This window comes from Carcharhinus amblyrhynchos, chromosome 2, assembly GCF_965287045.1.
Source record: "Carcharhinus amblyrhynchos chromosome 2, sCarAmb.v2.hapA, whole genome shotgun sequence".
NCBI classification, from domain to species: Eukaryota; Metazoa; Chordata; class Chondrichthyes; order Carcharhiniformes; family Carcharhinidae; genus Carcharhinus; species Carcharhinus amblyrhynchos.
The window spans coordinates 78,435,269-78,451,668 of NC_137325.1; the positions used below are offsets into that span (position 1 = coordinate 78,435,269).

Genomic DNA, 16,400 nt, shown 5'->3' on the forward strand with positions numbered 1-16,400 from the left:
ACAAACAAATGTTTGTGAACAGAACAGAACTCCCACTTACCTGATGAAAGACCAGCGCTCCAAAAGCTAGAGGCTTTTGCTACCAAATAAACCTATTGGACTTTAACCTGGTGGTGTTACTGTGTTTACCCCAGTCAACACCAGCATCTGCACATCAGATAGACAAATCACACCTTCAGGCAAGACATTGTTTTGAAATTCTAATTTGGTTTTATACCAACAACAGTTGTGCAGAAGGGGCTAAACAGTCTATGTTCCTAATAGGGGAGAGGATAATTACGCTCACAAAGGCATCTCTGTGTTAGGCTGAGCACAGGGAGCCAGCAGGTCTGGAATTTACTGGTTTAACCTTGTCTCCTGAAGTGAACATGCTATTGTCCACTTCAGAGAAAACATCAGTGAAAGAGCAAAACATTCAACTTCTTGTTATAGAATACAAATGCACTTAGGTTCCTTCTCAAATTATAAAATACACACGAATTATAACTTGCATTTAGCATTTGTGCTATTAAAACTCTATTCGTCCATTTGAGATCTGTACTAATATTTAAACTGCTTCAGCAGCTTTGTGTTAGATTGAGTTTCCAGAAAAAGCACTCCCAAAAGGGACAACATACCAAGTGTATTATGTGCTCTTCCTTCCCTTTGTCATCCATTAAAGAACCCTATTTTATTTTTCACTAGACATGAAATTCAGAAGAAAGAAAAATCAACTTGTGGCGCCATTAAGGCGGTTCCACGATACATGCTGAGTCAGTATGATAAAACAGCAAAGTGCTCTGCATTTGCCTCATTTGTGTTGTCGATTCAATGCAGCAAATAACACAAATTGTGCATAATCAAAGCACAATTTTCCTAACAGCGTTGCTCAAAAGATTCATTCACAACTTGGTTTCTTAGTTGTAGACTCATCCAGATTTGGTAACCTTACTCCTGGTTTAAACAGATAAAATGTTCACCAATATGGAAAATAGTGTAGGGCGGATTTTCCCAAAACTTGTCAGTGACAGGCTCTGAGAAGTGGCCTAAACCTCTCTGGGTTCACAGCCAAGTTTTCACTTCAGATTTTCTGGCAGTTAGCACTGCTGCCTCACAGCGCCAGGGACCCAGGTTTAATTCCCAACTTGGGTCACTGTGCGGAGTCTGCACATTCTCCACGTGTCTGCATGGGTTTCCTCAGGGTACTCTGGTTTCCTCCCACAGTTCAAAAGGCGTGCTGGTTAAGTGCACTGGCCACACTAAATTCTCCCTCAATGTACCCAAACAGACACCAGAGTGTGGCAATTAGGGGATTTTCACAAGCCAACTTGTGGCACTAATATATAATGAATAAATAAACTTAGTCCGTAGAAAATCTGGGGACATGGTGGTGCATCACTCTGGGGGGAGTGCAGCCCGATCAACCAATAAGTCCATCTATAAAAGGTGCCCAATCTATGTTAAAAATAAACTCCCTCCCACCTTCCCATTGCCACAGAGGACCCCGACAAGCATCATGGTAATCTTCCCACCAACCACACAAGAATCAGGACATTTCCGCCCCCCCGCCCACTGTGCAACTCTCAGGGCTCTCGTACTCTCCACCTCATGATGCATTCCCCTCTCGGGCATCGCACCCTCCCCCCTCACCGGCATTGCTCCCTCCAGGTCGCCATTGCCAGGGTTTTGGGGTAGTGCAGAGCCATGTCCCTCACCACCCAGGGGCTATACTTACCAGCATGCCTCTGGCGTCGTTTCAAATTTGAAAACCAGTGGTAATTGCATCTGGAATGATATCACCCCAGCTAGGTGGGATGATGCACAGAAAACAGAAGTAGTGGCATTAAGCCCTATAATAATATGCAAATTGATGTTTAATATGCAAATCAGGGCCACACCCTTCCTGGATGTGAACATGATCACATTATCAGAGGGGAAGCTGGGAAGATATTGTTCTAATATCTCGCCCTCCTGTGAGATTTAGCAGCCATTATGATTTAGACTTGCAGCTAGTATGGCCGCTAGATTGCTGCCATTGGCTAACATAACTATACATGTTAAGGAGTTTATGAATAGCTTAGGTGTGAATGTTAATTCCCAAAAATTAGCAGAACTGTTTCAGGTGAATATTAAATATTGCACACCCACTCGCTTGCTTCTGATTTCAATGTCAGTGGAAACGAGAGCCGAGTTGGGTGATGTTTGGAGGCTAGAGGCTTTATTAGGATCCAAGTAGTGGACTGACTGCAGACCAGAATAAAGATTGAAGCCAGCAGTGGGCAGGGGAGAGGGAGGGAGATCAGAGGCAAATGTCATAATGAGGTTGTGTGCCTCATTTAACAGCCATTTACTTGCTTTTGGGCCTCGAGAAACCCAAAGGCAGAAGGGAGGATTCTGGATCCAGGTGATAAATACCTTTCTACTTACCTGCTGGATTCTGTTCAACTGCATCACCAGCCAAAACCACACCTAACCTCACCTGCAATAGGACAATCCTGACCCTCCCAGTCTTCCCTTGGATCTTCTGGTTTACCCCCAAAACTCTGATATCTCCATTGCTCCAATCCTTGATATTTTCTCTGTTCTCCAATTTTCACTCTAACCTCCTTTCATGCTTTACTCCAGACATACGGTTGCCAATTGAGATTAAAAGTATTCCTGAAGGTTTCATCCCATGACTTGCCGCCACACTCCAGCCGTTAGTCAGCCAACACAACAGTGTGATGCACTGCTTTCCTACACCAATTTGAAAGCAAGACTCATTTGGGTGATGGGTAGCTTTATAGCTGATAAACAGGACTGTTCAAAGAAATGACAGAAAAACAATCTTTTTGAACGTCCTGATGATTTCTTTCGAGAATTGCACACAGCAAATTGACCTTCAATTCTTGGAGACTCCAGGCCAATCCTCGAGGGTTGGCAATCCTATCCAGATCCTATATTTTCTACAACCTCTAATCACCAGTGTTTGGATACCATTCTTTTCTCTGGCACCTGATCTTCCTCCGCCTGCCCTGGCCTTTCCAATCCCTCTCTGGCTACTCTCCACTCCCTGGCTCCACTCTGGTGATGACTGCTTACCCACTCAAAAGGCAGCCTCTCAAATTGACTGGCTCTGGCCAGGAAACAGATTTTTTAAAATGTTAATCAGATCGCGTTGTTAGATCCAGTGGGACTCGAGTTTCCCTACCTCAAAAGCAGCATCCATCTCCGAGCTAATAGGCACCTGGCAATTTCCAGCATTTTTTTTCATTCGTGGGACACAGGTGCCTCTGGCTGGCCAGCATTTACTGCCCATCCTTAGTTGCCCTTGGAGGGCAGTTGAGAATCAACCACACGCTGTGGCTCTGGAGTCACATGTAGGCCAGACCAGGTAAGAACGGCAGATTTCCTTCCCTAAAGGATACTAATGAATCAGATGGGTTTTTCTGACAATCGATGGTTTTGCGGTCATCAATAGATTGTTAATTGCAGATATTTTTTATTGAAATCAAATTCCATCATCTGCTGTGGCGGGATTCAAACCCAGGTCCCCCTGAACATTAGCTGAGTTTCTGGATTAATACTTTAGTGGTGACACCACTAGGCCATCACCTCCCCGACTCATATTGCAATGATTCAATTGGAGCACTAAAAACATCTCTGAGCTTCACAAATGTAATTTCAATCAAAAGAATATTCAGTACATTTAATAAAAATAGAAAATGCTGTAAACATTCAGCAAATCAGGTAGCACACGCGGAGACCGAAACAGCGCCAACATTGAAACTAGATTCAGTAGGTCATTCGGCCCTTTGAGTTTGCTGTGCCATTCATTATGACCAAGACTGATCATCAAATTCAATATCCTAATCCCCCCTTCCCACCATACCTCTTGATCCCTTTAGCCCCAAGAGCTTTATCTAAATTCTTCTTGAAATCACATAACATTTTGGCCTCAACTACCTTCTGCAGTAGTGAATTCCACACATGCACCACTCTCCAGGTGAAGAAATTTCTCCTCACCTCAGTCCTAAAATGTTTACTCCTTATTCTCAAATGATGACCCCCTCCCCTAACTCTGGACTCCCCCGCCTCCCCAAACCACCACCACCGGGAACATACTTTGTGTAATGCTGTTAGGATTTTATAAGTTTCTTATGAGATCCCCGCTAACTCTTTTAAACTCCATGAATACAATCCTAACCATCTGCCTGCCAATTTCCAGCATGATCTTGACTGCGCCTGTTCTCCAGCAGTGGGAAACATGCATGTGTCAGGAACACACATGCGAATCCCGCGCAATGGCCAACACGCGCATCTCCCAACCCAACGCGCCAAAAGACTAGTGCATCATAATGGGAGAATCGGGCCCTGGGTGTCGAGGTGACCAACAATCTGTCCTGGGCCCTCCATGCAGATGTTATAGTTAAGAAAGCCAACGAACTATTTTCTCAGGAGACGAAGAAAATTTGACATGTTCTCTACAACTCTCACCAACTTTTGCAGACGCATCATAGAAAACATTCTTTCTGGCTGTATCACAGCTTGGTATGGCTCGTGCTCTGGTCAAGACTGCAAAAAACTACAAAGGGTTGTGAATGAAGCTCAGTCCATCTCTCGAACCAGCCTCCCATCCATTCATACTGACCACACTTCCAGTTGCCTCGGAAAAGCAGTCAGCATAATCAAGGATCCCATGCACCCCAGACGTGCTCTCTTCCACCTTCTTCCGTAGGGAAAAAGATACAAAAGTCCGAAATTACGCACCAACCGACTCAAACAGCTTCTTCCCTGCTGCCAGGCTTTTGAGTGGACCTACCTCGCATTAAGTTGATTTTTTTCTACACCCTAACTATGACTATAATGCTGCATTCTGCGCTCTCTCCTTTCCTATGTACAGTATGCTTTGTCAGTATAGCACACAAGAAACAATACTTTTCACCGTATACTAATACACATGACAATAATAAATCAAATCATCTGCACTATTCTCCTATTTCTGTGCTGGTTAGCAGATGGCACTACGAGTAATCCAAAGATTACAATCCGAGTGGTCCTACTTTATAGTCTACTGCCTAGCTCCCTGAATTCTTGATGCAAGACCTCATCCCTCTTTCTACCTATATCATTGGTACCAACATGTATCACGGCCCCTGCCACTTCAGGATGCCCTGGTCAGCCGGTCAGTTGCATTTGGCACTAGGGAGGCAATACATCACCCTGGAGTCATGTTGATGGCCACAAAGTGCCTGCCTGTTTCCCTGATTATAGAATCCCCTATTATTAGTGTCCTTCCTCTCTTCTTCCCCTCCTGTACAGACAAGCTGCTTATGGTGCCAGAGCTTGGCTTTTTCTGCACTCCCTGGAAGAACCAGAGCTCTCATCAACCTCCAAAACGGAATACTGATTTGCAAAGACGACCCTAGGGGACTCTTGAACTACCAGCCTGTTTCTCTTGGACTGCCTGGTGGTCACCCATTCTCTTTCTTCCTCAGGTCCCTTCAGGTGTGTTGTGACCACCTCGCTAAACAGGCTATCTATAATGCTCTCAACCTCAGTTGTTCACTGTCTCTCCAGTGCTGTTCCAACTCTGAAAACCAAATTTTCAGGAGCTGCAGCTGGACACACCTCCTGCACACATGCTGGCACCGGGCACTGGAAATGTGCCCAGATAACCACATGGGGAAAGGGGAGCAAACTACAGCTTCGAGTTTGCTGCCATGATTAAACCCTTATAAGTTTGAAAACTTTAGAAGACTTTTTTTTTAAATGAAATAAATCAAATAACTCCCTCCCTATTGTTCAACAATGACTTACAATTTAATAGTTTAGAAATACCCACACCCTCGATGAGTTTGAGGAAGATACAATAGAATTCACCAAGGACAGTGATTCTTCCTGTCACAGCGCAGAACTTGAGCTCTGCCAACAATTTAGTATGATTCTCAGTTCCATCACAGCACCCCATCCTGCAATTCAGTGAACATAATGTACTCTGAATTAGCTTCAGCTCACCTGCTAAAACTGTCCTTTTGCATTTTTGAGCAAACTGTGGCTGGCTAACCAGCATCCTAAGCCCCCAGAACACCTATGAGGATGTGGTCGCTCAGGAACAACCATCACTGTGCTGACACACACCCTTCTCCAGTGTAGACATACACCTTGGCAGAGCTTGTTCAAGGTCAGAGTCTGGGTCACTTAGTGGGAAGTATTACTCTCACGACCCCACAGCAGTCAGACGCAGGGACAGCTCAGGCCCCAGACACCTCCATCTCTCCCGGCTTCACTTTGCACCCATCTCCAGTCAAACTTCAGACCTTTGTTGTGGTGGCTGCATGTGTTCTGCAGTACAATGCTGTCCAAATAGACACTGATGAGTGGCACAGCAGCAAGGATACCCTGTACTCCCCAGTCCCAGACAGTGCTGATTTGGGATGCTAACACAAGCGGATGCATGAATCCAGCATCATGATGCAGTCCATGAAAATGGAGATTGACAGCAGGAACTGGTCTGCCCTGGTAGAGGATTTCAGTGCATCAGGTGCAGTACAGCACAATGGCAGTTGGGCTTTGTTGCACTCACCTCAAAGTCTTTTGTGAACTGAAGGCCGTCTTGTGTATGTCACTATCAATGATGTAATTTCTTGCTGGTGGGACGCAAGATTGAAAAGTTTCACGGGATTCTGGCAGCCAACTGTTTTAATGAGCATTCACAAAATGCAAATGACTGCAAATACTGTTTAGATCATCAACTAGCAGGAACACCAACCCACCACTGGGAGAGGTGTAACATGCTTTTTATGCTTGCTGATTTCTGACATTTTATTTCCGTGCCTGCCCACCACCAGACCTGCCACAACAGGATCAAAGAATTCCACCCAAATTTGAGCCTGGAAGGCTGTAAAGTCCCTAATAGAAAAATGAGGCTCTGTTCCTTGAGCTTCACTGGAACACTGTAGGAGCCGAAGGCAGAGAGGTCAACAATAAAGAAACACAAGAAACTAAAATGACAAGTGACTGGAATTTTAGAGTCACACCTGCAGACTGGAGTCGTTCTTCAAAGCAGTTACCTCATCAGTGTTTGGTCTTTCCATGTGGAGCAGACTGAATTGTGAGCAACTAAAGCACTATACTAAACCGGAAGGCATACATATAAATTGCAATTGTACCTGGAAGGAATGTTTGGGGCCTTGGATGGTGAGGAAGGAGGTGGTTAAAAAAAATTACTTCCTTTGCTTGCATTGAAAGGTGCCATGGGGATGGGATATTGGAGTTGAGTGGACCAGGGAATGCTGAATGGGGAGGGGATGGAAAGATGCGTTTGGGAGTGACATCATGCTAGAGATAGCAGAAATAGCAGAGAATGATCCATTAAATAGACAGGCTAGTGGTACAGATCTTGCATTTTCTATTTCTGATTTTAAAAACTGGCAATATGAATGTTGACAAATATGAAAATAAACATGCAAAATGACAATGGCCATCTTTATAATTACAATGGCCTTTACAATTGCAAAATAGTGCTTTAACATTTGTCGGCAAGGCCAGCTTCCAATCTCCCCCTACCGCTCAAAAAGTTCCTCCCATGCTCTACCATTTTCACTTAATTCCTATTCCTCCTGTCACTATTCAGTCTCCCTGTTGCCCCAGAACCTTTTAATGTTGATGCCCCCATGTGACCTGACCCCTCTCCTCCTCAAGACTAAGTGCATACTTGCTTTGCAGGACCCGTCACTAGAAGACAATCCGATATATTCTCATGGTCTGAATTCTACATCTAGCATGGGCACAAAGTCAATGGGCCAAGAAGTGGATGTAAAACCCACTCACAATCCAGGTTAAATTCTCCATGTAATTTCATGTTGGATGCCAAATAGGGACCGCCTTCTGGTTGGTCTGACAGTGAGGGCAAGAGCGGGAACTAGTGGAAAAGTAGGCGGCTTAAAAACTCTGCAGACAACACCCTCAGGGACTCGGGCACTCTGTCCCGTTTTGTTAAATGCATTCCTGGGAGTTCTGGTGGGGGACATCAGTGCCAGATGGGAAATTTTGGAGATTCACTGACCTTCAGCAAGAGCGAATGCAGAGATGTTACAGAACTGTGTGAAGAATAAGACACTCGGGTGTAAGAATGCATTTGTCAACTGGCACTGAAGCTTGCGCTGCCAAGACTGGAATGTCTGAATGCTTGGCCTCCATGCATTGGAGCATGAGGTACGCCACTCTGACATGCCCTACAATTGGCCGTTAGTGGGGGGCAGGAGGGATCACTGCTCAGCTCTTTCCACTGGTTGTGGTGATGGAGGCGTCTTGGATGAAGTTAAGAGTGCAGTGCACAGAGGAGTGCAAATATTATGGAGTCCCGTCATCTGAAACGGACATGTAATAACAAGAGGAGTGCTCACTGAAGCTTCGATGACATGCTGTAGATTTTCATCGTCTCATCTGCCTGCCCAGCATACACAATGACTATGTGATGATTGAATGTACTGATATGTCGTCATTCTCCTGCATCTATGGCAACTGGAAGAGCTGCCTGTGACCCTGGGGACCCCCCTACCCCCAATGCTCTGAAAATGACACATAGACATCTGCATCAGCATCACATCCTCTCTCTGAACTAGGCACAAGTGTAGTTACACATCGGCTTGCATTTCTATAGCATGCAGCTGGAGCTTGGGGTCAGTCTGGCATATCACAATTGCTGGTAAAGATGACAGTGTCATTGGCAAGAGGAAGCATTGATGCTTTGGAGGCCTATCTGTAGGACTGCATAATCTTGGCATTCCTGAGATCCCTGCCTACTTGCCGGCTGTCTCCATGTCCTCCCCGTGCCTCTCTGATTCTTCATCAGACCCATTAGCAGAGCCATTCTCCCTGGCCTGTGGAATTGCCTTGCTTTCCTCAGCTTTCAGTGGGTGCTCCCCTTGCAGAACTAGATTATGTCGAGTGCAGCATGCTATGACTACAACTGAGACACACTATGGAGGATACTACAATGCTCCTGCTGATTGGTTTAGACATCTGAAGCTCATCTTGAGCAGTCTGATGGTCTCTTCATCCACAACCTTGTGGAAGCATGCCTCCTATTATGTCTTTCCTCCACAAAAACAGAAAATGCTGGAAAATCTCAGTAGGTCTGACATCAATTGTGGAGACAGAATACAACCAATGTTGAGTCTAGATGAATCTTCGTGACTAATTTTCCTTCGGTAGGAAACTTTTTTTTTCATTCATGCCATACTTAGCGCCCCCGCTTGCCACTATTCCTGCCACTGGTGAAAGCAGAAGATTCCCATCAGTTATTAATTAACATTACAAGGTTCCTATTTTATTCATCCAAAATGCATCAAACTCCTACAGTTGCTCTATTATGCATGAAATTACTTTTGTCTAGTAACACTGCAGGCATGCTGGCCCCACCAGAAAACTCATGCATGAGATTGCAGATTTCAGACACAAGTCCAAGACAGTTACAAAAAAACTTAATAAAATTGGACTATATTTATTGCATTCCATCCATTCACATGCATCTACTAACTATGCAAGAAAAATGATTAAAGTAAAAGCACGTTAAAAACACAGATCAAGAAACACAAAGATCTAGCAGATACTTTTCACACTATACCTTATATAGGCCAAAGAAACCTAATTCCTTTATAACAGCCAGTGCGCTGACAGGAGGTCCTGTGGTGATTTCACCTGCCACCTGTAACCTGATCTTGACAATCTCCAGTGGGTTAGTGAAGATAACTTGTGAACCACCAGCCTACAAAAAGAATGCGTGTAATATCTGGTCAGAAATTACATGCGTCTTAGTCACTACACTGAATGCAAAAGTTAACAAATGGAAATGAAATCATAGTACCAAGTAAAACATAAGAGTTAATGATGTGTAATCAAGTTTTCAATGTTATTTTTTCATTGAGCCTTTACAAAATAAATTTACAATGCAATAATAAAAATCTACAGCATCCTTCTTTAGCACTATAAATCTTTTTTTAAAAAATCAAGATAATTTTAAAATAGTTAAATTACTACATACTGCATTGCCAAAATCAGCACAAGTCTCTTATGAAACAATTAAATGTCTAAATATTCAAAGCCTCAAACACTAACACTATCTCATTGCTAAAAGATAATAAATTATTTGACCAAAGCCTCAACTTTAGTGGCAAGTTAGGAAACGTTTCAAAAATTGAGTGGTAACACTTAATTTAAAGAAAAAGGAAACATTTTGGATTTATTCACCTCCCTTACTTAGTGTGAAACACTGGAAAGATCACCATACAAATCCCACTTTCCAATCTCAGTGTTTATATCATCCTGTTACGAGATAATATGAACGAACAAAAAAAATTCCTTTTAAGATGAAAAAAAAAACAGATTTGGATAAAGAAAAAATAATCCAATATAATTTTAACCTGTTAACTTAAATATAATGTTCACTTGGACAAGAAAGGATAAAGCAACTTCAGTCTTAAAATGCAAGATTTGGGTTCAATTACATCTGCTTTTCTGTCAGTAGCTGATAAGTCTCAGGTTTCAGCCTAGGCTTCAAACTTTCTTCAAGATAATGGGAAGTCTTACAAACACAGAAGATGTGGAGCTTAAAATATTGTCATCTTTGTAGTTGCACTTTTTTCCCTGAAAACAATTTACTCAATACATTTAAAGGACCAGATACTGCATTAATCAACCAGTAATGTACACTAGTCTTGTGGAAAAAAAGGAAACACAGTTGGAGCCAACAGTGCTTTACATGCAAAAGTGATTAATTGAAGCACTTGGGGGCTAACATTTACTTTGCTTCAAAGCATTTACATTTAGATGTGCTCTCCTTACATTGTATATTATAAAACAAAATCTTACTAATATTCACAAATGATTTATTTTACTTCATCATTACTCATCAACTTAAAGAAGAAAAATGTTAAAATGGATCATCAGCTGACTCCAGCTACAAACTTAAGTGGCTCATTCTCCATTGTTGGTTTGAGGCATTTGAATTAACAAGAACATAATAATTGAGCAAAAAATTTGCTTGATGCTAGTTCTTGGCAACATACAGACATGGCACATGTTCTGTCTGGCATTAGCCCTATTGGTTTCATAGAATCATTTGGCCCATCAAGTCTGCACCAACTCTGAGCATCCCACACAAGCCCTGTCCCGATAACCCCATGTATTCACCCTGCTAATCTCCCTAACCTACACATCTTGAAACACTAGAAGCAATTTAGCATGGCCAATCCACCTAACCTGCACACCTTTGTATGTTCATAGTTCTGAAACACTCAAAAATAGGCACAATGGGGTTACATCTGTAACATTTCTGACATCTGGAACTAACAGAAATTTCTCAGGAATAAATGTTTCCAAATTCCTAAACATCTCATTACTGTTTGGCATCAGGGTAAATAATCTCTATATATTCAGTAAAATTGAAATGCATGTAATTCCAATGTAAACAAATATTTTATGATATCCATTAATATAGCAGCAGGAATGTTACAAGTGCGTAGCTGACACTAGCACATTTCACATGCACAGCAAGGACTGTGCTGGGTTTCCAGAGTCAAATGATTTATATACTTGGGTGAGCTTCCAATACCATCCTCGTCTTGACAGCATCTAAAGTGGAATTTCCTGGGCAGCAGTATAAATATCTAGGTACAGTTCCATGAAGTAATACTTGCACATCCTTCTGACATCAGTCTCCAAGGCTTAAAAATTAGTCGGCTCTCGTCACAGGGGTCATGATTCACATCCTGTCCATGCATGTCCTGTTGAGACTGGCAGCACATAGACTTCATACTGCCTGCACATTACAACAAATTCATGGTTCAAAAGTCAAAGGGTATACAATTGTACCCTTTGCATATGTGACAGTCAGCCTCTGGCTCTTAAAAACAATCCATCCCTCTTAACGGGAGACGACACTGAATTATAAACAGCCACTGTTGAATGCCACTGTTGCAGTCCTACACAACAGAAACAGAACATGAGGCAAAGAGAAGGTTTCCTGGTGTGATACTGTAGGTATCAGAGGGGGCTGGTCAAATGGGCAGAACAGTGGAAAATGGAATTTAGCCCTGAAAAGTGTGAAGTGATGCATTTTGGGAAGACTAACAAGACAAGGAAATACACAATGAGTGATAGGATGCTAGGAAGCACAGAAGACCAGACGGACCTTGGGTTGTATGTCCAAAGATCCCTGGAGCCAGCATAACAGGTAGATAAGGTGATTAAGAAGCCATGTGGGATACTTATAGAGCAGGGAGGTTATGATGGAGCTGTATAAAATGCTTGTTAGGCCACAGCTAGAGTACTGTACGCAGTTCTAGTCGTCACACTATAGGAAGGATGTGATTGCACAGAAAGGATGGGGAGGAGATTCTAACAGAAGTACCATGGGCTGGAGTGTTTTAGTTATGAAGCGAGGCTAGTTAGGCTTAGGTTGTTTTCCTTCGAGCAGAGAAGACTGAAGTGAGACTTGATCGAGGTGCACACATTTATGAGGGATATGAACAGGGTAGCTAAAAATAAACTTTTCTCCTTAGTAGAGTGTTCAATGACCAACAGGCATAGATTTAAGGTAAGGGGCAGGAAATTTAGAGGAGTTTTAAGGAAAAATATTTTCACCCAGAAGGTGATGTAAATCTGGAATTGTCTGCCTGAAAGTATGGAAGATGCGGGAATCCTCACAAATTTTAATAAGCATTTAGAGGAGTACATGAAATCCCACAGCATACAAGACTATGGATCAAGTACTAGAAAATGATTCACTTGATAGACTCTTATCAAGTTCAATTTGTTACCCACCACTTATGGGCAGGTAGCTCTGCTGCCCTCACACCCTTCCTTCAGGAAATTGGCTGGACGGTTGATGGCTTCAGAAAACTGGAAGCCAGCCGGCAGCACAAACTTTCATGCCTGCTTACCTCTGTGCTCTGTCAGTGGAGGACTAAAAAGTTTCCATTATGTTATCCATGGCAAAACTACAGGAATGGGGGTAGGTGGCAAGGGAGGTTAATGCCCAAAGCCTGGATATAAGGGCCAATAGCACCAAAAAATGTTTAATGAACTCTGTGGTCAAAGTCAATAAACACGCCATCACATACCCACCAAACCACTCGGACTGTCTTACTGCTCAATGCGACAGTTTCACGCTAAAGCTCAATTCAGGTAAAGGTAAGAAATTAACAGAAGGTTTAAAATGTACAAATATGTCCAACAACCCATTATGGCAACAACAAAACACAATTCTTCCCACCCCAGAATGCAAAAAATAGAAAAATCTCCGCAGAATAACAAATATAAAAGAGTAACAAGTCAGAAATAAATTATCCATGTATTGTCCAGAGGATTGTTTACAGCTGAAGATTCCACAGCGTTCCACAGCAGAACAATCCTATGTGGTTGGTTCAGAATTCTCCCTTAAGATCTCTTGCTTTGCAGCAGTGAGGTCTTCTGGTCAGTTTTTCAAATCACAAATAACTCATCTTCGATGAGAGACGTTTCAGAAGAAAGGGAAATGAGGTAAGTAATCCAGTGCACCCGGGGCCATACCCAGGCATTTCTCTGCTGTAATTGCCATGATAGTTAATAACGATAGCAGAAGCCTCCAAGAGTAATATTTTGAGAGATTTCCCTAATAATCTGTCATAAATAAATAGATGAAATTCCAAATCAATACAGATTAATTAAATCCTTATTACTGCTCAATAACTAAGAGCTGAATGTACTTGTATATTAAACTTAGTGTATAGGGATAACATTGAAATTTCATTAACGAGTGAGAGTCTATATTTGTAGAGATTATGGAATAAATTTTCAAAATTAATATAAATGAAATAGTTGCTCAAATCTGGTGAATTATTTTTTGTACAAAATGAAAATTATAACTCTCTTCCCAACATGAAGCAGAATGCTTTCCCCTTGTTTGAAAGATAAGAGAAAAAATTCCATTTATAGCTTCCATGTACTATGTCAAGTTCAACTCAATAATTCCTATTATTGATATTTCAGCCTGCATATAGACTTCTGTCCATACAATTCAATGTAACAGAGAATACATCCAGGAGAAAAAGCAGATATTGTTATCAAAGGTGTACGCATTCTAAATCACCATACTATGTTTGAAGACATCAAAAGGAGGCTAATCAAAGTACTGTTTTCTATTTCTGAGTACTCCTAAAATTACAGCACTACGCAAGAGACCCAGCAGGTCACTGATCAAACACAGGTAGCAGTCAGATGACTCTCTCATGATTCACACACAGTCACGAATTATCAAGTTTTCTTTTCATATCTAATATAAGACGACTGATTGGGACAGAACCTCTGCTCACAACTGTGTATTGTTTGTTCTGACAACAATGCTTACTAATGCTTTCTAACAAATGTGAATAATTTTTATTTTAAGGATTTCTATATATTCATCTGCTGATTTGAGGGGACCTTGTATGCATTATAGTAACTGAAACTTTAATGTTAGCAACAAGCGGTAAGCTAACAACTTATATTTATAGTGTCCTTAATGAAATGAAGCATCCCAAGGAGCTTCACAACAGAATTATAAAACAAAGTATGACACAGGGCCACAAAATGGGATAATTCGTCAGATGACTAAGAGCTTGGTCAGAGAGGAAGGTTATAAGAAGTGTCAAAGGGAGAAAGCCAGAATGAGAGGCAGGGATGTGTAATGAGAACTCCAGAGCTTGGGGCCTAGGCAACTGAAGGCATGGCCATCAATGGTGAAGCAATTATATTTGGAAATATAGAAGTGGCCAGGATTAGAGGAGTGTAAATCACCTTAAATGGTTGAGGGTTGGAGGATTAGGGTTAGGGTCCAGAAATTGATAGGAAGGATTTGAAATAAGAACATGAATTTTAAAATCAAGACATTTAAAGCTACAGCCATTTAAAAAAAGTCTGTACATGATCATAAGTTAATAAAGGACATATTTATGCCTTTATTTCCAGAATACTGCCAAACAAAATATCCGCAACATCTCATGATGGAAGAGTCTGATTGTGAAAAAGTGAAAAATACTTCATTTTCAATAAAATCTTGGGAGGACATGGATGGAGCAAAACTTCAACCTGGACACAAACTTTTAGAATTTCCAGAGAGGTAAGAAAGAGCATTTGGTTTTTCACAACGAGATCCCAATGCATACAAGGCCTCTTCTAGTGGAAAATGACTGAGGGAAACACTGGGACAGGCAGTCAGCAGCATTTATTGTTCATCATAGAAGAAACAGGAGTTCATTGGTAGGGTGAAAAACTGCTGTGAGGGCAAGTTATCAAATAGCTGAGAATTAGTAAAATACAGAGAAGGGGCTCCGTGCATTTTAAAAAAGAAACAAGCAATAGGGAAACAACTGGATTTTGATTTTAGCTTAGACTGCAAGTACAGCTTAAAAGCTTTAGATAATTAATATTTTAGAAATTCAAAGCTGAATTTCTTCACTTGACAAGGTTAAGGGGTTTTGGTTGTTTATCTAGCATTTTTCTAGTCTATATATTCTAATTAGTTAACTCTGGGAACTCAGTTCCTGATTTGCATATCCTACCAAATAAACCTGTTGGATTTTAACCTGGCGTTGAGAGACTTCCTACTGTGTTTACTAAGTCCAACGCCAGCATCTCCACATCACAGACTAAGTGCCAGTGGACTGCTAACATTATCCCATTATTGAAAAAGGATGCACGGGGTAGACCAGTCAGTCTAATCTCTATGTTTGGGAAGTTACCAGAAAGAACTTTGAGAGACAGAATATATCTGCCCTTGGATAGATATGAATTATTCAAGGATAGTCAGCATAAATTTGTTAGGAGAAAGTCACATTTGACAAACTTAATCAAACTTTTTGAGGAGATAATGAGGAGTGTTCATGAGGGCAATGCATTTGATATGGTTGATATGGACTTCAGCAACGCTTTTGTTAAAGTCCCTCATGGCGGACTAGTCAAGAAAGTAAGGGGCCAGAGCCAAAGCAAAGTGTCACCAGAAGTGGCTGAGAGGCAGGAAGCAGAGGGTGATGATACAGGGATATTTCTGTGCCTGGAAGTCTGTTTCCAGTGGGGTATCGCAGGGCTCAGTGCTAAGGCCCTTGCTACTTGTGGTGTACATTCATGATTTGGATTTAAATGTAGGGGGTATGATCAAGAAGTTTGCAGGTGACGTAAAAATTGAAAAGGTGGTAAACAGTGAAGGGAATAACTGTAGACTGCAGCAGAATGTTGATGGATTGGTCAGATGGGCAGAGCAGTGGGAAATGGAAAACCCTGAAAAGGGTGAGGTAATGCACATGGGGAAGGCTAACTGCGAATGGTAGAACCCTGGAAATTACTGAAGATCAGAGGGACCCTGAAGTGTAGATCCATCGATCCCTGGAAGTGGCAGGTCAGGTAGATAGATAAGGTCATTA

The 16,400-nt window shown here is 41.9% G+C and overlaps 1 protein-coding gene across 1 annotated transcript in view; it reads right to left on the reverse strand.

The window, feature by feature from the left end:
- Positions 1-16,400, reverse strand: part of slc25a13 (solute carrier family 25 member 13) — a 195,486-nt gene that overhangs the window by 7,317 nt on the left and 171,769 nt on the right. The window contains exon 14 of the mRNA XM_080214583.1: positions 9,590-9,730. Within this exon, the coding sequence (XP_080070709.1) occupies positions 9,590-9,730 (141 nt within the window). The remainder of the gene's footprint in view (positions 1-9,589; positions 9,731-16,400) is intronic.